Source organism: Archocentrus centrarchus, chromosome 17 (genome assembly GCF_007364275.1).
Source record: "Archocentrus centrarchus isolate MPI-CPG fArcCen1 chromosome 17, fArcCen1, whole genome shotgun sequence".
In the NCBI taxonomy this organism is placed as follows: domain Eukaryota; kingdom Metazoa; phylum Chordata; class Actinopteri; order Cichliformes; family Cichlidae; genus Archocentrus; species Archocentrus centrarchus.
The window spans coordinates 5385973-5408692 of record NC_044362.1 but is presented as its reverse complement, the minus strand read 5'-3'; the positions used below and the strand labels follow the sequence as shown (position 1 = coordinate 5408692).

Below are 22720 nucleotides of genomic sequence, written 5' to 3'. Positions count from 1 at the left end.
CATATAGTGACTTCAGTATTTAAAACAATGAGAGTAAATAGAAAAGCATAATACTTCTTCATTAACCTGGGGTGAACTTTAGTAAAAAGTAATTAAATCAGTAAAGTTTATTTATAAAGCACATTTAAACAAAAATTTCGCTGGCCAAAGTTTTGTACAAAGTGTGTGTAAGTACACTATAGATGACCTAACATACACCTCAAAGTGACTCAAGGCGAGGACCATCGCAAGGACTTCCTTCTCAGTAATGAAATAAGTATGTTGGTGATGGTTAAACTTCCTGGAGAAGTAGGACACTGGACACTCCATCAGCACCATCCTGGAGCAACACCACTCCTGCGCCCAGCTCACTCGCATCAAGTGCCAACTTGCATGGTGGATCAAAGTTTGGAGCCATGAGCACTGGAGCATTGGTCAGCATTACATTAATCTGCTAAATAACAGGTTGACAGTTTTCAGACCATACAAACCAGACTCTGGGGTTGAACTCATAGAGTGGAGCTGCAAAGCAGAGACGTTTTTACAAAACCCCTGTAGTAGCAGCTCTTTTCTGGACCTTAGAACACGCCTCCACCTTGGACTTCTTGGGACGCCAGGTCCACTGCTTTCCCTAAGTAGCCTACAGCTGCATTTTGCCAGGTTAAGAGTCAAGTTTGCTTTGCTCAACCACTTAAAAAATGTCTTTTACCTGCACTACATGACTGCCAAGACGATGAAGCTGTCCAGATAGGCTTCACACCCAGAGGGGCCTGACAGCACAGTGTTAACCAACCTCTGAAGTGTATCAGGCGCATTATGCATTCCAAAAGCCGTCACGGTGTATTGGAGAAAATCATCAGGTGTCACATAAATCTATTTGGCTCAGTCCATTAATGGGCCTGCCAATAACCTTTCAGCACACCAAGTGTTTTTAAACTGCCAACCTGGTCTACATAATCCTCCATCCTTTGCACAGTGTAGCAATCAGGCTTTGTCACACTGTTCACATTCTGGAAATCAGTACAAAACTGATCCGACTTATCAGATTTCTCCACTAAGAGGCAAGAAGACCTCTACAAGCTCAACACAAATGTGACAGATGAAAAGGTTAGTTAGGTTAGTTAACATTGTTTGAATTGTTTACGCTTCCCTATATTTTTCATCACTGGATAGCACTACCACACAGGTAGGGGCAGATTTTACCAGTTCAGCACCGGACAGCTCCCCAGGGAGACTGACAGATTTGTGATAGGACCCAATTTCATATCAACTGGATCACTGAGTGCTTCAGCCCCACATTCATACACCTTCAACATATTAACATGGCATGGCCTCCTTTTGTGGTTTCAGTCAGGGTTAGCGACCAGATAAGCAAAGTCATCCACTTTTGTCTGGATCAAATAAAGCGGGCCCACTGATGTGAGCTTGCAAACTGGGACCAGGAATCAGCAATAACACGAGCAATTTATCACCAGGTGAAAAAATTCTGCTTTTAGCTTTGCTGTCATACCAAATTTTCATGTTTTCCAGAGTAAGCTCAAAATTTTCTTATGCCAATTCACAAGCACGGCACAGCTTGAAATCCACACACATGATCCACCAAATTCTAAGGTTCAGCTTCTCCATCCTGCATTCTCACAAATAGAACGGGCGAAAATAAGCTCAGAATCCTAAGGGCTCTTGTACTGTGTCCCTCAATGTAAACAGCCGCAGATGAACCTCATCGACCTAGTACCTGACATTTTCTAAGCAGTATGCATGCAGCATTCACTTGTGTGTTTGATGGAATTGCTCAAGCACCCCCTCCAACTCAGAATGGTATGCATTTGAGTGAATATGCCGTATTGCTAACTGCTTCAGAACCTGAGCAGAGATCCAAGGCATGAAGTTTGTCCTTTGGTCAGTCTGAATAACTTTAGGCAGCCCAAAGACTGAGGCAAACTTGATCAATACTTTCACTACTGCAGGAGCTGATATTTTTGTGGTATTGCCTCAGGAAAATGTCATACACATACATGTAAATGGTCAAAAAAAAAAAAATGATTGCCACACTTGCTACGTGGGTGTGGGCCAATGCAATGATCCAGCTTTTGATCATGCACAAGCTGTTCCCATGCCATGAACACGTCACCAAGGTTTATTTTAGTGTATTTGCCACTCTCAATTCCCATAGATGACAAATTATCTGGTGGAGGCTGACCAGGTGAACCTACCTCGGTGGAAGAAATAAAGCTGTCAGACAGATCAATATAATTCTCAGCCTGCCGTTTCACCATGGCACACATCACAACACATGCAGAAAAAACCACAGGGTATTTATGTGGAAGCTTATCCGGATACTTCATTATCATAAAGATGGAAGGAATCCGGGCTAACCACGCCCAAGGGGTGGAGGTGTGGGGGGACCAACCAAACAGGATTTGGAGGTTGCTTGAACGCTGCTTGGTCCTCAATCATTCTAAATTACTTTTTTTTTTGTTCAATCATCAATATCTACAGAGGAGGCCAGGAGAGAGGTACTGTCTCAAGCCATCTGTAAAACACAGTAGAGGCTCTGTCATGGTTTGGAGCTACAAAGCCCAGACATCAATGTATTTGAGGCAGTGTGGGATCATCTTGGCTGAGAACAGAACCAAAGACCGCCAGCATCCAAAGAAGAGCTTTGGAATGTCATGCAAGAAGCCTGGAAAACAGAAGATTAGTACCTGCGGCACTGTGAAAAAGTATTAGACACATAAGACACACATCAGACTCAGACAATAGTGAGACAGATCTGTCATCCCCAACTCATCTCATATGGATGCTTGTCCTCTCAGCATCAGATTTAAATCTACTTGGATAAGTATAAATAATTTTAACATGTGGGCTAATGTTATGAAGGGACACATTTGAACCCAATTTTACATTCCTTTCCAAGCCAAGTAGCTTTCAGTGCCTAGATCTAACCAGCAGCTACATCACAGAGTGCAAAAGAACAGTGCTCCCAGTCTGGACAAGAAACACATCCAGAATAGTCTGCTGCTTTTTTGTTTTTTGTTTTTTTAATCTTTGATGGTTCTCTCCATCTATTTTTCTAACTGCTTATCCCTTTCTTGGAGGAAGCCAGAATACTTGGAGAGAACCTGTCTGAAAGTTGCCTATGTTTAAATACACACTAGTATGATTTAGACTTTTGTGATGTCAACAGGGACCAGTGTGCAAATGCCTAATATGAATGTGTGGTAGCCCACAAAACAGAGAAGTAAACCTATAATCAAGACAGTATTTTTGGCTAATGTGCCTGGCAAGCCAGTTATTATTTAACTGCTTGGGCGTTATGTTTGAGTGTAGTATCCTGTTTTCCTTCATGGTGTTAATCAGTGATTGGAATAGCACTTATTCAGTTTATTCAGTCCTCTTGGGTTATGTGTGACAGGTAAATACAAATCGCAGTAGTGACTTTTATGGAAAATGAGAAGGATGTTGACTCAGAGATGAGACAAACAACCTTAAATTGTTGTCAGATTAGCAGAAAAAAGTGTGTGTTTGAAATGAGCTTACACAACACTAGCCATCACACTATTTATCCCATTTTAAGCCAAAGCTGAAATACTGAGGATATGTGAATGCTTTTTGTCTGTGCTTAATACACTGTTCAAAAAAGTTAAAGGAACACTTTTTAATCGGAGTTCAGCATCAAGTCAGTTAAACCTCTGGGATATTGATCTGGTCAGTAAGTATCAGAGGGGGTTGTTAATCAGTTTCAGCTGCTTTGGTGTTCATGAAATTACCAACAGGTGCAACAATGAGACAACCCCCAAAACAGGAATGGTTTTACAGGTGGAGGACACTCATATTTTTCCCTCCTCATCTTTTCTGTTTTTCACTAGTCTTGCATTTGGCTAGGGTCAGTGTCACTACTACTGATACCTGGACCCTACAGAGGTTGCACAGGTAGTCCAACTCCTCCAGGATGGCACATCAATACCAGAAGGTTTGCTGTGTCTCCCAGCACAGTCTCAGAGCATGGAGGAGATTCGAGGAGACAGACAGTTACTCTAGGAGAGCTGGACAGGGCCGTAGAAGGTCTTTAACCCATCAGCAAGGCGGTATCTGCTCCTTTGTGCAAGGAGGAACAGGATGAGCACTGCCAGAGCTACAAAATGAGCTCCAGCAGCCACTGGTGTGAAAGTCTCTGACCAAACAATCAGAAACAGACTTCATGAGGGTGGCCTGAGGGTCCTCTAGTGGTCCCTGTGCTCTCTGCCCAGCACTGTGGAGCCTGATTGGCATTTGCCACCGAATACCAGAATTGGCAGGTCCACCACTGGTGCCCTGTGCTTTACACAGATGAGAGCAGGTTCACCCTGAGCACATGTGACAGCTGTGAAAGGGTCTGGAGAAGCTGCGGAGAACGTTATACTGCCTGTAACACCGTTCAGCACAACCGGTTTGGTGGTGGGTCAGTGATGGTCTGGGGAGGCATATCCATGGAGGGACACACAGACCTCTACAGGCTAGGCAACAGCACCCTGACGTCAGGTATCAGGATGAAATTCTCATTGTCAGACCTATGCTGGTGCGGTGGGTCCTGGGTTCGTCCTGGTGCACGACAATGCCCGACCTAATATGGTGAGACTATGCAGTTCCTGGAGGATGAAGGCATTCATACCCCCATGCTTGCCTGAAAATCCAACAGAACACATCTGGGACATCAGACTGTCAAAGAGCTCAATGATGCTGTGGTCTAGATTTTGGAGGAGATATCCCAGGACACCATCCGTCATCTCATTAGGAGCCCCAACGTTGTCAGGCATGCATACAAGCAGGTGGGGCCCATACAAACTACTGAGTACCACTTTGAGTGGCTACAATGAAATTTCCGCGAAGTTGCATTTTCTGCATTTTTTTTCGCTTTGATTTTTGGGATGTCTTTGAATTCAGCCCTCTGTAGGCTGATAACTTTCATTAAATGATGCGGCTTCCTTTCATTCCTTTCATCCAGTCCATCTCAGTATAGATATCCAGCATGATTGTTTTCCCTGTTGTGATCTGATGTGTTTTCAAAGTGTTCCTTTAATTTTTTTTGAGCAGTGTGTTTTTAGATTGCGTACATTTTTCAGAAAGGTTTGCTTCAACAAGATTCGTACATCCCAGATAAGCCAACCACATAACAAGTACTAACAGTTTATAGTGGTCTGCTTCAGGCAGTACAACTGCAAATTGGTCTGTTTTTGAATCTTTATAAAACCGCCTTTTACTAAAGAAACACACTGTGCCCTCTGTTGTTCTGAATCAGTCACTTGCAGTTGCTTCTTTGCTTAGAGCAGCATGTGTTAACACAAAATCACTGTCCACTGCACTCTTCTGTTGCATGTACTCTGTCTCATCTTCCAGTGTTTGTCTTATGGGTTTTTGTTTTTAAAAAAATTTCAGTTGTAGCTAATACTGTTTATGGAAGCGCTCTGTTATTATTCACTCAGTATCCTCATCTTTTGCTAATTGAGCATTCATTTTTGTAAGAATTTGCAGAATTTCCCATTAACATTCTCATTTTGATGTTTTGTCACATAATATCCCAAAAATATTTTTGCTGTCTGATTGCTGCTTAATTCTAACATAAATAATAACAGAATAATGAATAACAGAAAGTCTTCCATACAGCAGAAGGCTACTCTGTTTCCTGTCAACTAAACCTGCCAGCTGATCTGCTTTTTTCTTTCTTTCTTTCTTTCTTTCTTTCTTTCTTTCTTTCTTTCTTTCTTTTTCTTTTTCTTTCTTTCTTTCTTTCTTTCTTTCTTTCTTTCTTTTTCTTTCTTTTTCTTTCTTTCTTTCCTTACTTCCTTTCTTTCTTTCTTTCTTCCTTTCTTTCTTTCTTTTGTTCTTTCCTCATCTTGCTTGTCTGTGTGTCTGCCTGCCTGTGTTTAGGTTCAGATAGTGCACAAAAAGCTGGACTTCAGCCACGTCACTTCTCGCTGTGGCTCCAAGGACAATATCAAACATGTCCCTGGAGGTGGCAATGTAAGTACTGCTGAAGCCGGAAGCCAACTCTGGTGAGGGTGGATGTGCATCTCATTTTATGTTAATTTAACCTAATTTGGGCTGTCTTGCTCTAAATGTTGATCAGTTGGGAATGCCCCTTATACCTTGTGCCCACCTTGTAGTCCCAAAGACCTTATTTCCCACAAAGGGATAAAATGGACATTTATGTTCCTGGTATGTAAAATACATTCACTGTTGGTGGATGCATATTGTATTGGGGAAATTGTATTGGAGGCTGTAGTTACACTATACTATTATTCTTGCAAAACACGCTTTGTCCTGTTTAAAGAATCATAAGATAATCTCATAAATATTGGTAAGAGATGTAATCAGTCTGACTTCTAACCATAATGCTTATTCAGTCTGATTGTATCTCTTGAGACAGATTTAAGAAATTTGAGCCTCCATCAGGGCTGGGCAGAATCAGAATTCAACTATAATCTTAAACCTGTCTCTCCTATTAACAGAGATTGACATAAAAGCTGATCAGTTCTAAAAATAAAAATGAGTGCATTGGTGCATCAGTGGGCCCCACTGTTTGCCTCTGGGATTAGTTTCATTTTACAGTGATTGAACTGACCACAGGTGCTCATGCCTACCCTTCCAGGTCTTGTTCCTAAATGGTGCTAACACCTGCTGCACTATCACACTCCATCGCTCACAACCATAGACTGTATAGAAAAGATGGATTTAGTCTCTGATCTTGAAAAGTGAAGCCATTGTTAAAGTCTCTTAATCATTCATTCTTTCTAATGGCCACCAGGGGGAACCCCTGTGATTGCAAAAAGAAGTCTGATTGTACAGAAGTCTATAAGTAGATGAACCTACTGCTAGCTTGATCTCTGACCCGCTGAGATTATGCTCTCAATTTGGCGTAAAGCAGATGATAAAGCAGGGTATAACCAAGATGGTGACAGCCAGGTTGTCAAACTTGACCAGTCAAAACCAGAGTCACAATGGCTACTTCCATCTTTTACACACTATAGTCTGTGGTCAAACCACCACTTTGCTGTCTCAGCTCAAATAAACAAAACCAACAAGTTTTTTTGTTTGTTTGTTTTGTCTTTTTTCTGTATGAGGACACATGGTCATGGTAAAAAGAAAGTACACCCTCTGTCATTTCTAAGGTTTTACTTACAAGGACAAAAATGATTTAAATACAACCGTAAATGAGAAACAACGGTGACACACTGTATGGTGTCATTATTTGTTTAATAAAAACCATCCATGTGAAAATACAGCGTGTGAACAACTAAGTACACTCCATGATTCAGTAGCTCATAGAACCAGCTTTAATAACTTGAAATAATCATTTTCTGTATGACTGTCAGTGTCTCACATTGCTGTGTAAGAATTTTGGTCCATTGTTCTTTACAATGATGCTTCAGTTCATTGAGGTTTGTCTGTATTTGTTTATGCAGCTCTCTTAGGGTCCTGCCAGAGCATTTCAGTCAGGTTGAGGTCTGGACTGTGACTGTTTTACTGCAACATCTTGGTTCTTTTCTTTTTCAGACATTCTGTTGTAGATTTGCAGCTGTGCTTGGGATCATAGTCCATCCATCATCCATCCATTTTCTTCCGCTTATCCTGGGCCGGGTCACGGGGGCAGTAGCCTAATCAGAGAAACCCAGGCCTCCCTTTCCCCAGCCACCTCCACCAGCTCATCCGGGGGGACCCCAAGGTGTTCCCAGGCCAGCTGAGCGATATAAGCTCTCCAGCGTGTCCTGAGTCTACCCTGGGGCCTCCTCCCGGTGGGATATGCCTCACCCAAGAGGTGCCCAGGAGGCATCCTATTCAGTTGCCTGACTCACCTCAACTGGCTCCGCTCAATGTGGAGGAGCAGCGGCTCTACTTTGAGCCGCTGCTCAAAGTAGAGCCGCTGCCATTCACTCCTCACCTTCACAGGGTGAGGAGTGAATGGCCGCACTCCTCACCCTGTCTCTAAGGGAGAGGCCAGCCACCCTTTGGAGGAAGCTCATTTCTGCCACTTGTATTCGCGATCTTATTCTTTCGGTCACTACCCAAAGCTCGTGACCATAGGTGAGGGTAGGAATGTAGATCAACCGGTAAATCGACAGCTTCGCTTTTACGCTCAGCTCCTTCTTCACCACGACAGACTGGTGCAGCGTCTGCATGACTGTAGATGCAGCCCCGATCCATCTGTCGCTCTCCCGCTCCCTTCTCCCGTCACTCGTGAACAAGACCCCAAGACACTTAAACTCCTCCACCTGAGGCAGGAGCTCGTCCCTGAGCCGGAGAGGGCACCCAGCCTTTTCCGGACCATGGCCTCAGGCTTAGAGGTACTAATTCTCATGCCAGCTGCTTCACTCTCTGCTGTGAACCATTCCACTGCGAGCTGGAGGCCACCACCTGATGAAGCCAAGAGCAGAGATGAGACTCTGAGGCCAACAAGGCAGAAGCCTTCCACCACCTGGCTAAGCCTAGTCCATAAAAATTATGAACAGAATCTGTGACAAAGGGCAGCCCTGGCGAAGTCCAACACCCACAGGAAACGAGTCAGACTTATTACCGGCTATACGGACCAAGCTCTCACTGCGGTTGTACAGGGACTGAATGGCCCGCAACAATGGGCCAGACACCACATCCTGTTATGTCATTTTGGCCAAGCTTTAGCTGTCGGACAGATGGCCTCACATTTGACTCTAGAATAATTTGGTATACAGAGAAGTTCATGGTCAGTTCAAGGTGCCTGTGGCTGCAAAACCAGCCAAAATCATCACCCACAACCCCCACCACCACCCCTGAATTGTGCTTGACAATTGGCGTGAGGTGGTTGTGCTGATATGCTGTGATTATTTTTCCCCAAAACGTGGCGCTGTGCATTAAAGCATACATCTGTCCAGAAGCTACTATTCCAGAAGTGTGGTTTGTTCAAATACAGCTTCCCAAACCGAAGCTGTGCTGCCATGTTCTTTTCAGAGAGAAGAGGCTTTCTCCTGGCAATGCTTCCAAAGGAGGCATTCTTGGTCAGTTTGTTTCTAACTGTGCTGTCATGAACTATAACATTTAACATGCTGAGGCCTATAGAGCCTGAGATGTTGATCTTGGGTTTTTTTGCATTTTTCTCTAAGCTATGCACAGTCTGACCTTGGGGTGAATTTGCTGGGACATCCCCTACTAGGAAGATTGGCAAGTGTCTTGAATATTTTCCACTTGTGAATAATCTTTCTCACTGCAGAATCATGTCAGATTGTTTGGAAATGGCCCAGATTGATGAGCAGCAACAGTCTCCTCATTGCTGTTGTTTTCCTTCTTGGCATTGTGTTAACACACACCTGAATGCTCCAGACTAACAAACTGCCCAAACTTTTGCTTTTATACAGGTAGTCACACTTGTTGATGATCATTTGATCAAGTGCATTTGATTAATATGGCTGTACTTAAATTTTTATATATTGCTTCTTCATTTTTGGCTTAATTTTTGTTAAATTTAATAAATAATGACACATTGTAATATGTCATGTTTAGTAGTTCATCTGAGGTTGTATTTACCTCATTTTAAGATCAGCCAAGAACAAGATTTTTATTATGTATTTTTATTATATTATGTCTTCTACACATGAACATAGCATTGATTGACCACAAGATATAAGCGCAGGTCAGTTCACCCTGCAGTCTGTCATTTGATACGTGAATCTGACTGATTTTCATGCATGCTGTGGGCAGAGGTGGCAAAAGTACAGTCATTCTTTACTGAAGTAGAAGTACAGACACGTGTTAAAAATTACTCCGGTAAACAATGAAGTACTGATTCAGGTTCATTACTCAAGTAAAAGTAGAAAAGTTCAGGCTCTGAAGTGTACTCAAAGTAAGAAAGTAAAAGTAGCTCTCTGAAGGGCGTTTCTATCAGCTATTTTGTGCAAAGCTAATTGAACCGCATGCTTTAATATATTAATATAATAATAAAATAATAGTAGTGCATGGTAATAAAAACTTTTTTTAAAACATTATCTCCACACCTAAACAGAAAACTGAGTATAATCAGGGGGTTAAACTGGGATTCAGCAGGTGGAGTAACCCCAGGATCAGTTGTAGTGGCTCAGCATGAGGAAAAGAATCACAACTCATAATTTCTATTCTGAGCGGTAGATTTTCTTTGTGTGCAGGCTCTGATCAATGACTATAGAAAACAAGAGCGTCCTTTATTTCCATCCCCAACTGTCTTTATACTGACCATATACAGTTGGTATAAAGGTTGAATTCAGTGAATGAATTTAAGAATCATCACCTTAAATTCCTAACCTAACTCTGACCATGAACACTGCAGCCGCTGTGCACCAATCCAATGCAGCGTTTTACTGTAAATTCACCAAAGCTGCCTTGTTTCTCCTGCACTAAACTGCAGTACTTTCATGGAATCTTTGAATAACACAAAGTTATTACACCTCAGTTTGTTCTGCAGGACATTTCACAATGTGAACAAACATAACATCACATCATATATAGAACCAAAATCAAAAATGAGGACATTACATATGAGCTGTAATCAAGTGCCACTGAGCAGTCCTGAGTAGTTTTTATACTTATTTGTTTTTTTTCTGTAAGCACGAAGTACCGCAGCAATTTCCTAATGCTGTGAACCTGTTCACCCATATGGCAATAAAAACCTTCTGATTCTGATTCTGATTCTGATTCTTACCTTTAAAAAATCTTTGCTTCCTCTCCTGTCTTCTTTCCTACGTCTTTTTTCCATCTCTGAGAGAAGCTCTCTCTTATTGTGGGAAATACAGCAGCTGTGCCTTTAGCTAGCAGACACAGTGTGACAAACTGCACACAAAGTTTGTGTGTTTGCTGATATTTGTTGAGCTGATAGAACCAATACCTGCTACTTAAAAGCACCTACTTCCTTTATGCTCACTCCTCTTCTATAGCACTAGCTAACTAGATGCTTAAGTACAGAGCTACAGTATAAGTAATGCATGAATTATATGTTTTGCCTCTTGATGGATACACCAATAGGATTGTCTTTACTGTGTTATCCTTCCCTCCATTTAGGCTCAAATCACTTTGATGTTTGAAGGCAGATGCATTTAACCTAAAGTAACGAGTCTGTTTTGAAACAGAAAGGAGTAAAAAGTACCAGATATTGGTCTAAAGATGTAGGGAGTAAATATAAAAAGTCAGAAACATAAATACTCATGTAAAGTACAGATACCTTAAAAATACTGCTTAAGTACAGTAATAAAGTATTTGTACTTTGTTACTTCCCACTTCTGGCTGTGAGGCAGCTCATCGTGCCCGCTACCAGCACACTAACTCGGGACTAGGATCACACACACACAGTCAGGATGTGACAGCAGTCTAAAAACCGGCTTCTCCAACACTCCAGTTATAGCTCGTCCTGGTTCATCTACATAAGTGGAGCATCGTTTACGAGCCGAACAAAACAAAAAGGCACCTTCAACAACAATAAAACAGGTCAAAGTAGGAAATTAAGCATGATTAGGTAAAGCAGTTGAGTCATACTCTCACATACTCTGTTGTATTGTAAAGAATGTCACCCATCTCTATGAATGCGCCAGGTGCAGTATAATGAATGAAAGAGAGTGATTTGCTGGAGTGGACTCTGAAGTATAAGTAATTTGTAATGGATGAGTTAGAATATAAAAAAGGCAACATTATGATCTCTGCTCCACCCCAGGTGCAGATCCTGAATAAGAAGGTTGATGTGAGCAAGGTGACGTCCAAATGTGGCTCCAAGGACAACATCAAACACAAGCCAGGTCCAACTGAAAGCATCTGTGCTTTTTCTTGCCACTGTGTGCCCTCTTATGTGCCGTCATACTGATTTTTTTTTTTTTCTTTACCACAGGTGGTGGTGACGTGAAGATTGAGTCCCATAAGCTAAACATTAAGGCTAAGTCTAAGATTGGATCTATGGACAATGTGGGGCCAGGAAATGGACAGACCAATGGACACAAGGTCACAGTTAAAGTGAAACATACTTTTTGTGGTTCTGTTGAGTGTGCTACTACTGGCCAGCCTTAGACGTGCTAGCTTGAGAGCTTTAAAACTTTTTGTGTCCATCTGTCTGTGTGTGCCCCTGCTCTCTTGTGTGTTTATTTCTGGCTGCAGGAGGAGAAAACTGAGGAGAAAACCTCTTCACCCCCGACTGGCACTCAGACAACAGGACCAGCAGCCACTGCTAAGGCTACAGCACCAGGAGGTGTTGCTAAGGAGAATGGCATGAAGGAGCCCACAACCTCTCCTTTTGGCGGAGATGGACTGAGAGAGCCCCTCAGCGCAGACAAACGCATCACTGAGACGAGTGGGTGTAAACACACACGCACGGGCTCCGTTCTTCATTCGGCACACGTACAGTTTGCAGTTGTGACAGCCTTACTACCAAAGTACTGAACAGGAAGAAGTAAACAAGGATAGGGTTCTTACTCGGAGCCAGCCACCCTGGCCAAATGGTTCAGATGAATAAAAGGGCTCACTATGATACTCACGTCTGTGAACCCTTAATCTGTAAACACAGGGACTCTAAGCTGGGGGTCCAAGCATACAACTACAAATTATGCCTTTTGCAAAAAAAATCTCAGAAAAAGAATAAAATTGTTCATTAAAGATTTTAACCACAGGGGTGCCAGGGTGGCTTAGTGGGCGAACAGACAAGGCTGCAGTACCACGGCTGCCGTGCAGGCAGGCTGGGTTGTCGTCCAACCCGTGGCCCTCTCCTGCGTGTCTCCCCCTCTCTGTCTCTCTCCCCACCTTCCTGTCTCTCTTCACTGTGCACTGTTATAAAGGCAAAAAAAAAATAAATTTTAGCCACTGTAGCTATCAATATTTTACATTTTGCCATCCCCTCCAATTAAGAGGGTAAAGCGAAATGTTAAAAAAAGTAACTTAAAGGGCCAAATTGTATGTTATTTTTGACATCAATTCGTGGACCAGAAGGGGGCGGGGCCGGAAGTGGCCCACAGGCCACAAGTTTGGGCACCCCTGCTCTAAGATGTCTCAGCTATCAACAAAGAGTGGCACATATTTTGTTGTTGCCTGAAAGTGCAAAAATAATAATTCTAATACACTCCCAGCAACTGAGGAACCTAATACTACTATTATTTTGATGGCAGTGTCCTCAAAACAATAGGAGCATCACCCAGTGTGCTCTTATCATAGTTTGCAGACTAATGTGGCTAATGGGACATCTGTGTGCTCTCTCCTACTTTCTGTGCTCTCATATACTGCATTTTAATACAGTTGAATATAGTCCTTTTTTACCTTTCACCCTCTTGGGGTGGCTGTAGCTGAGGAGGTAGAGCAGGTCACCTACTAATAGGAAGGTTGGTGGTTGGATGCTGCACCAGTCTGCATGTCAAAGTATCCTTAGGTGAGATACTGAGCCCCAAGTTGCTCACCGATGCTTTCATCAGAGTGTGAATGTTAGATAGAAAGCACTTTGGCATAGAAGAAAGTGAATGAAACATGTTGTATAAAGCGCTTTGAGTGTTTGAGTAGAAAAGCGCTAAATAAGAACCAGTCTACTTACGATCTCAGTTTCTATTGTCAGACAATGAAAACAGCTTAAAATTGTTACACAACTGCAGACCATTAACCACATACTTTACATAAGAGTTGGAGGTAAGCGTCCTCACTGTGGACTCCTATTATTGTGCCTTGAATCTGGCATTTTGGCCTTTGCCTTTCTGGTCTTTTGAAATGTGCATGATCATATTTGAACTATAGTTGAACAACTAACACCAGCACTGGTTAGTTAGTTAGTTTGGTTAGCAAGATGAAAGTTTTCCCTTTATGCTGCAGCCGAAAGCTGAACAAGCAATGAGTGGAACTGACTAAGGAAGCAAGGACAATATATGCTCATATCACAAGATTAAGAATCATAAGCCTGCCCTAGAGCATATGTGCCTCAGACTCTATGTAAAAGATGGATATACCCTCTGAGCCACTTTGAAAGTCTCTTAAACCTGCACTCCTTTTTAATAAAAAGATGGCTTTAAAAAAAAAGATTGTATTCTTTATTTTTTACCCTACTGATCACTGTGACCTCAATAAACACCTGACTGATGAGTTTATGGCTTCAGATGTTGGTGTTAGTTTTTCTTTATGTAAATTATGGTCTGATGTAGAGCGTAGAGCATTGTATGCTCCAGGGTGGAGCTATCTTATGGTTGGCACGGCGGTCCAAGGTAGGTCTTTCAGACAGTATGAACATGCAGTGTCCCTCAAATCTTTTCCTCACTCGTCACATCCAGTTTCAAAACACCAAGATGGCAAAAATGTCCGAAATATTTAGTCTTCACTAACCAATGAATGATGTCACAGTGGCTACATCCATCTTTTATAGAGTCTGTGTGTGAGTCAGCATAGCCTTACTGTTGTCATACCTAATTAGCTGACTAATAAGTATTTCAGACAGAAAGTGAAAAAGTCTATAGTATGAGAAAATAATGAGATGTTCTAGCATTAAAGCATGTAGACCCCTTTAATAAAACTGAGCTCGTGGATAGGGGGACATGTACAATAAGGGTACAGTAGCATTATGTACTGTAAATGTTGTATGTTTATGAATGAACATGCACTCCCTGCTACGTGTCTGATGGACTGGTAAAACCAGGACCAAATTATGAAATGAAATTATGAGAAGACCTTCAGAGTGAAGATTAGTCAGTCACAGTGGATAAATTCATCTCTGGCACGCCAGCTGTTCTCCAGACTCCGAGCTCAGAGGGACAGCAGACCTCTGCCACTGTTGCTGCTGCTAAACTCACTTAATTGATGAATGGTTGTAGCACTAATACAATTTAAACAAAAAAAAAAGGACCGTTTGATAATTTGCCCCATAATTCATATGAGCCTGCAGCAGACAGTAACGACCCATTAGCTAGAGACTGTAATAATAGATTTTACCATCCTTCTCTCTCTTTGTTCTCCCCTTTTAGAACTTCTTCTGTTTCTTTTCTTAATCTTCTCTCTCTCCTCAGACTGAGTCCCAGTGACCTGCGGATTTTGGTCGGACACGCATGGCGCTCACTGACCTGCCAATCAACTGATCAACCAACCTACCACGGCGCAGTCACTTTCCCGCCCTTCATCTTGCCCACCGCAGCACCGAACTGACCGATCGCCTCTCAGTGTTTCTCTGGGATCCGCCTGCCAGCTTCCTGCAACCAACTCTGACCTTTGGCCCCTCGTCACCCTTGGGTTGCCCTTTGGCCCTACCTACCAGAGAGAAAAGTATTTACTGTTTGTCCATGTTTCTCTGTGTGGGTTTCCACCAGCTTCTCCACTGTTACCATTTCCTTGTAAGCACTGACTAAGGTCATTCCAACTTTAAAGCCCAAATGTAACAACCCCTAAGCAATAATTCCACAATCATTCAGTGCTCTATTAAGTCTCTTGACCATAGCCACGTTTTCTCATAGAACGTTCAACCTTCGAGTTGAAACAGTTGCCTCAGATCGCAGTAATTCTGCTTTGTTCTGGTCCCTCTGGCAGGCTTTGACATTTAAAAACCAACACAAAAACCACCATTCACAGCCCATCAGATGTCTCATTATAGTTCATTCAACAGTTCATCACACATCACTTCTCTTGGTATCAGTTCACCAGTTTGTCTCCTCACAGTAACCATTCCTGGAATTTTAATATTATAATCCTCACAGTTAGTAGTGATAGCTGCAAGGAGCACAAAATGAATCTGTTCTTGAGTGGGTATGGATAGAGAAGTGTGGAAACAAAACTAAAGATGGATTTTAAAACCAGGAAGATGGATTTAATACAATTTCAGTCATTCAGTGATGTGATTTAGGAGAAGGCGGTGGGGGGGGCACGCAGGAGCTCTGCTTATACTGTAGGTGGTTTTGGCTCAAAAAGGATTTGGCACTAAAAACAGGTATTTGATCTCAGAGCCAAATGTTTTTAAAGTTAAGATCTCCCGAATTGACCTTGAAGGAGTGAATACGGATTCAGGCTGAAGGAAGGATGTTGAGGAGGGTGGTGTCGAACCTTGGAGTTAAATCGCCGGCTGTTGTAGCTTTCAGTCACAGAACGCGACAGGATCCGTGCACTGTATAATGTATGTAGCACTTATCGTGGACAGTGTCGATCACAGTGTCACCGGCTGCTTTATAACCGTTCAGTCACACCAGCACATTAAATGCCTGCATTTCAGCGCAAAATCATTGTAGTGTAGACCTGTGGAATTGTTATGCTCTGTGGTTGGCATGTGTTTACAGGCCAGAGGGTTTGCAAAATGTTCACTCCTGGTTCCTTGGCGAATTTTCACCAGTGCTGAAAGGACAGAGCCAGAGTTTCCAGTTGAGGGAGCTACAGTAGTTAACCAGCTGCTTTTCAACATCATATCTTATTTGACCCCGGTGTGTTAGCAGGTGATTGAAGTTATAGGGCACAATCGCTGGCACAATACAAAAAAAATGTAGAAGCTCAGAGAGCTGTTGTGATGACTAACACTAGCATGTTTGCTGCTTGCTATTAATCCAAGCTACCTACAGTATTCAATCATTTAAATATTTGTTAATATATCAGGATATACTAACAAACATTAATATATTTGCTGATGTCTTATAAGTTTAACCTACTTTAGGAAAATGAGTATGATTCTGTTTCACTCTCTGTTACTTACTGTTCACATTCTCACTGCAGGCACTTTGTTTTGGGATGATGAAGGTATTAAAATAATAGATTAATCACCTTTTTTTGGGGGGGGGGGTTACAACACTGACAGCAAGCCTTCACACGCGCTCACATGCACCCCTCGTGAGCGACCCCAGCAGTCACCCTGAGCTGTGCCAACTATTTCTGGTTTTTAGACACAGACATTCCTCATCCTGCGCTTACGTGGCACCTCCTGGTCATGTGACTGATCCCAGTGAGAGGAGTTGGGGCACCAGAGCCACAACCACTTGTTAAATCCTCCCCCCTGCCGGTGCTTCGTAGATCCCACTACATCAAACCTGCTAACTTTAGTCACACACACACAGACATAAGCACAGACTGGTACAGGAAAGCACACATATGCTTGCAGGTGTGCGTGCACACACACACACAAAGACACAAAGCAGCACCCAAAAAAAATAAAGGAAGTGTGCTGATCACAAAAGCATTTCTCTGTTCTGGAATAGAAGCAACTTTTTATTGTTTTGGGGTTTTTTTGTTTTTTTTTTGGTGGTCTATGCTGATATTGTTCAAATAGTGCTGAGCTGTGTTCCTGTGGTGTTCCTATTATACCATTTTCATCATGGTCTCGCCTCATTGCACCTCCTTCTCATCCGTCACCTCTTCCTGTGTCTCACTCCAGTTCTCTGACAGCAATACAGTGACGTTAGTAGGGAAGGTCCTCCGGTTACCTGCGCATACACAGGGCATACAGACAGAGATCAACAGACAACCACTGAATGTTATCCAGCACTTAGGAGAGGAGCCAGTTCACTCAATGGGAATGATGCATTCATGGCAAACTTAATGGTGGAATTTTCTTTGTAACTTTGTAGTGATTTACTTATACTAGACTCTGTCTAGTAGATTGAACTTACTGAGAGCTACTATTTAGCCACTGGTTGTGACTACCCACAGTAGCAGATGAGTAGATGTCTTCTCTGGCATATAGTTTACCCTATGTCAGGAGTGTAAATAGAAGGAGATGAATAGTTGGTTTCTTTTAATGCTTCAGTGTAGTGTGATGGTTTTTTTCTTGTTTTTTATTTGTTTGTTTTGTACAGTATATCACCGGATATACAAAAAAAAAAAACCTCTGGTAAAAACAAAAAAAAAAAAAAACATTTAAAGTAGACTGGACAGCGGGAACTGCCCATTTCCAAAATGCCATGAATGCAGCAGTATTTCAGTCAGGCACGTCTGAGAGCGGCCTGCAGATACTATAGTGGAGGCCCACTGAGTTGAGTCTGAAGTCAGCGAATTGGTTTTCATAAAGTCTACATTTTAAGCTATAAAAATATTTAAGGGGTCACAGTACATAAAAATAATAATCTAATCACTTAATGCTTTATAGGAAATAATCTACTGAAAGCCAAGTGTGTTCATTTTCCAGGGTTAAGTTTTTCAAGTGACTCACAGTGAAATACAGATTCCAGATGCTGTGTGTTATCTTAAGTTCAGTCTTTCATTCATTTCAGATTCCAATAAGCCAACACTGTGATGTGACTTTGATTTGCACACCAAAAGCATTTTTCTGTATCAACCCAGTAATACGAGCGGGCCCCCGTGTGCTCGCTGTGCATTAAGAGGCTGGGATGGTCTCTGCTGAAAACACTGAGGGATTAGTGACATGTCTGTGGTGTGCTCCCATAGTTGTCAGATGTGTGAAGTGTTACTACTGCATCCATCCTGTAGAGAGCGCTGCTTAGCCTCTAGAACACTGATAGTCTGGCTCTTAACAAAGACTGAGAAAGCTTACATCACCATTAGAGACGCTGCAGACGACTTCCATTCTGTCCTCATTTAAGCTACCGCTATATTATTGTGTCTGGAACACTAAATACTATCATTATCATACAAGTTATGTATGTTCCCCTAAAAACTCAAAAGTCTTGTGCTCTCTGAACACAGTCTTGTTCATTTCTTGATGCACTTAAGTGATATTAAAGTTGCTTTACTGTATATTGGTAAACATTGTCAGCTGTGTACTGTACATGTGTGCTTCTGGGAACAAAGCAGTTTTGGTAGCTAGATGAAGTTATAATACTCAAAGAGCAAGTGATCAAATACTCAAGACAACAACAAGCGTCATATAAGCATATTCAGTATTGTGTTGTTCCCTCCAAGTCATTCCCACGCATTGCCCAAAAGTAACACATGTCACATGACATATGCGTGGGTCATATGTGAAATTAATAATGTGAACCTTTCTTCGGGAGCAGAAGAACAAAAGTATGAAAGCACTTTGGATTGTGTACATAAAGAGAGAAGCGAGGTGTAGCTCCATGCGTGACCGTGTGGCGGGATGAGCTGATGTTGTGTGTCTGGATCTGGATTTTAGTGGTATTGTGCTGTTGGCTGTGATGAGTCTGCCCTCATGGTGTTCCTGTTGGCATTCACTGGTTCTCATTTTCTGGCCGAGCTACAAAGTAACATTCTCCAAGCAGTCAGTTAAAGGGCCTTGCTGAACTTTGGAGGAGCCAGTGGTCACTGTTTGGTGCATGCTGATTCTGTTAGGTTGTTGTATATGGCAGCTGATAAATGATGAAAGATTAAGAAGCAGGCATGTTGGTACATAATATGTCTTTATCTCAAAACTGAAGATGTTTCATTATGAGATTTTTAGAGCTCAAGTATCCTTATCAGACTCAAAAATCCAATATTGCTCATGCAATCTACTTTAAAAAACTGTGTGCTATCAAGCAGATATTATATGATTATGATTCCAGTCTTTGGATATTCAATAGGGAAACCAAAGGACCCCTTATGATAATAAAGGTTTAATATAACCCCGAGAATATGATGAAAATTTACATTATTATTGCTCAGTATTTACTCCAGTCATCAGGAGTATGATGAAGTTAATGTTGCTTTGCAGCTTGGACAGAAAGTTAGAGTCAGAGTCCCTCTGATGTCTGTTTGAATTCCCAGTCATTGCGCTTGAATACCACCCTTCCACTAGTATCTCACACTGTCCCTTGTATATAGAGACCCTCAAGTTTTTATCACTCCAGAGTAACTCGGATTAGTTAAAATCAAACAAAAAAAAAAAAAAAAACTTACTTCTTAACAGGGTGTCGTGGATGTTGACAGATGAGCGTTTACGTTCATAAACCTAGTTAGTGTTAAGGTTCGTTCTGGTAAGACTGAAAGCATAAGAAAGGAAAAGTGTACTTTATTTTTTTTCAGAGTCTGCCTTTTTTCCACCAAGAAAAGGGCTGCTGAAGTTTCAAGAATGTTTTAAAAATGTATTAAAGATGCAAGATTATGAATACATGTATGAGGTTTGTCTCTGTTCTGTTTTTTGGAAGATAGATCACATATGGAAAACACTGTTTACCAGATTCAAACTGATGGGCAGGAAGAGAGCCAGTGTGTGTCCACTTGGGTACGATCTGATGAAAACACGAGGCCATGCCTCAGAATTGGCAACATTTGGTGTGAACTGCACTGACACACACTGGTGAGCCCTTCTGCCTACCACCACCCCCCTGTCAGACTAACAGTAACCAGAACTAGTCTTTTGGCATGTGGTAGGAAGTAATGTCCTTTATTCAGCAGCTCCTGTTTAGACACCTTGACATATCTACCAACACGGGACTGAATTAAGGCAAGTCTTGGACCAAATTATCTTCTCACTGTCAATAACAAAAGTAATGGACCATTCTGGACCTGTTTGTGCTATAAACAAAAAGTGCTTCTGATCCCAAGCGAAGTCTGAACCACTTCATAAAGTAGTGTTGGTAGATATGAATCTGGAGCCCCTAACCACATCTCCCACCTGCAGTGGCTCATCGGCACCACAGCACTGAAAAGCAGCTGATTTTACCTTTGTCCCTTACCATATATACAGCAACTACCAATTAAACCAGTATTGCAGCTGTTTAAATGTCAAGTGGAGTGGAAAATTATAAGTGTGTGCATTGTATTCTGGTCTTCTGCTTTCCCTTACTCAACCTGAGAGGCAGCAGGCAAAAGAAGCTACTTTTCAGCACTGTAGAATAAATCCACTGTAGAGTGTGTGTGTGTGTGTGTGTGTGCTGTATTACTCTGTAGGGCGCAACACCATAGCAAGAGCATGCAGAAGACAACAAACCAACTGCTGGTTGTTAGAGGCATCTGTCCTATTAGATAGAGCTCATCTCCCCTTCCAATTCTGAATATTTGGTATGAAAGAGATGTTCATTGTGATTAATTGTTAACTAGTGATGTGAATATTAATCATGAAATAAAAAGATGAGCAAAAACTTCACTGCTGTGTCATTTCTTCAAACATTTCTCTTACATACTGACAGATTTTTTTCACCAGTGTGTATATATAAAATATACATACACAGTGGCTGTTGCCTCTGGGCCTGAAAAGTGAACCCGGTATTTGTAATGGCCAGCAGGGGGCGACTCCTCTGGTTGTGAAAAGAAGTCCAGTTGCAAAGAGGTATAAAGAAAAAAAGTACACTGGCATAGCTGATCTATGACAGCCATACCTGTACAGACCTTTGGTGTAATTCAGCTGCAGATACGGCAGGGTGCTGTTGCAGGATAGCCCTCAATGAATAGAAGTAAATGGGGTAAAATGTGTATTTAGACCTACTTTGAGACAAAAAAAAAAAATCACAGCTTTTGATAGTGTGGCTAATACATCCAAATTAAAATAAATAAATAAAAACACTTGACTGCTATCAGGAGGTTGTTGCTGGAAATTCTCTGGAAATCAGTCAATAAAAGTAAGGAAATTTGTGTTTGGTTGATTATTTCTTCGCTGTAATAAATCTTATACCATTGCAAAGCCTGTTTATTTCCCCTTAAATGGTGCTGCATTTCTGGCACCACTTAATTTTTTTTTTTTCAAGCTCCTGAAACTTTTGTGAGAATTTACCAAATGCTGCCTTCCATTTCATTCACATGAAACGATTATCTGTTGTTCATCTCTTTCGGTGGTACAGACCCTTGCCAAAAGTGTTGGCAGTGGCAAACAGCTTGAAACAATAGAAAGGGTTCGTTAATGCAAGAAAGAGGGAAATGAATTTATTGTTATATTTTGATGGTGCAGAATAAATCTTTCTAGTTAATTATTGTCTTCATTGTGTTTTCAGTAATCCCATAATAACTCAGACTGTAAGTAATGTTAATGACAAATTTATTTAAGACTTTCAGGTAAGCCAGAATGAGACTGGTAGCATGATTCAGTGCACTCGCATGTGAATGAGTGTTTGCTTAGTAAATACATCGCTCCCATAATAGTTTAAACATGAAATATTCAAATTTAAAACAAATGCTTTATTCACAGTTTGACAGGAATTTCTCTCTTCTGCATGTGGAGGAATCTGCTAATAAACTAGGACACATGAACACATCTACACAGGCCAGGTGGCATTAAAATACCAGGGATTTTTTCAACAGGTCTTATCACATACTTCTTATTATAAGGCACTGTAGTGTTTTTATGCATATTATGTTTTGTCATTTGTTTTGCACTTAGTTTCCACAGTGAATTCATTATGGAAATCTTTAATAAACTAGGAAAAATGCATAACATGCCACAAAGTTTTTGTCTCTTCTCTCCCCATTGTTATCCTCGTATACAGTCTCTGTGTGACGTGCTGCATGGGGATAGTCCACTCACTAAGAGATAAGAGTATATAAAGTTATCCCACTGACACTGAGAATAGAAAAATAATTAATTTAAATGTAAATTTTTTTTTTTTTTTTTTAATTAATACGGGCACCCGGGCGGCTTAGTGAAGAAGCCGGCGGCCACATCAATACGCCGCGTTACGGTGCGGGCAGCGCAGGCTCGAGTCCCAGCCTGTCGCCAGCTTCCCCGCGTGTCCACCCCCCGATTCCTGCCTCTCTACTGGGGGGTATTTTTTACTGTAACCATGTATTACAACAATAATAAATATGGAAATGAATCACATTTGCACTATTTTTCTCATGAACAAACCACAAAGTGTATAAAAACACATAAGACTTCTCAAAAATCAGAACAGTTCACACTCACAGGGGATAAATGTGTTTAAACAGACTGGACAAACTACATGACATAATGTAGCCTTTTTTA

At 41.6% G+C, this 22720-nt stretch overlaps 1 protein-coding gene across 1 annotated transcript in view; it reads left to right on the top strand.

Annotated features, from left to right (window-relative positions):
* Window positions 1-20911, top strand: part of LOC115796050 (microtubule-associated protein 4-like) — a 121165-nt gene extending 100254 nt beyond the window's left edge. The window contains exons 13-17 of the mRNA XM_030752263.1: window positions 5887-5979; window positions 11663-11744; window positions 11834-11943; window positions 12097-12289; window positions 14967-20911. Coding sequence (XP_030608123.1) covers window positions 5887-5979; window positions 11663-11744; window positions 11834-11943; window positions 12097-12289; window positions 14967-14971 — 483 coding nt within the window. The 3' untranslated portion in view covers window positions 14972-20911. The remainder of the gene's footprint in view (window positions 1-5886; window positions 5980-11662; window positions 11745-11833; window positions 11944-12096; window positions 12290-14966) is intronic.
* Window positions 20912-22720: the final 1809 nt, after the last annotated feature.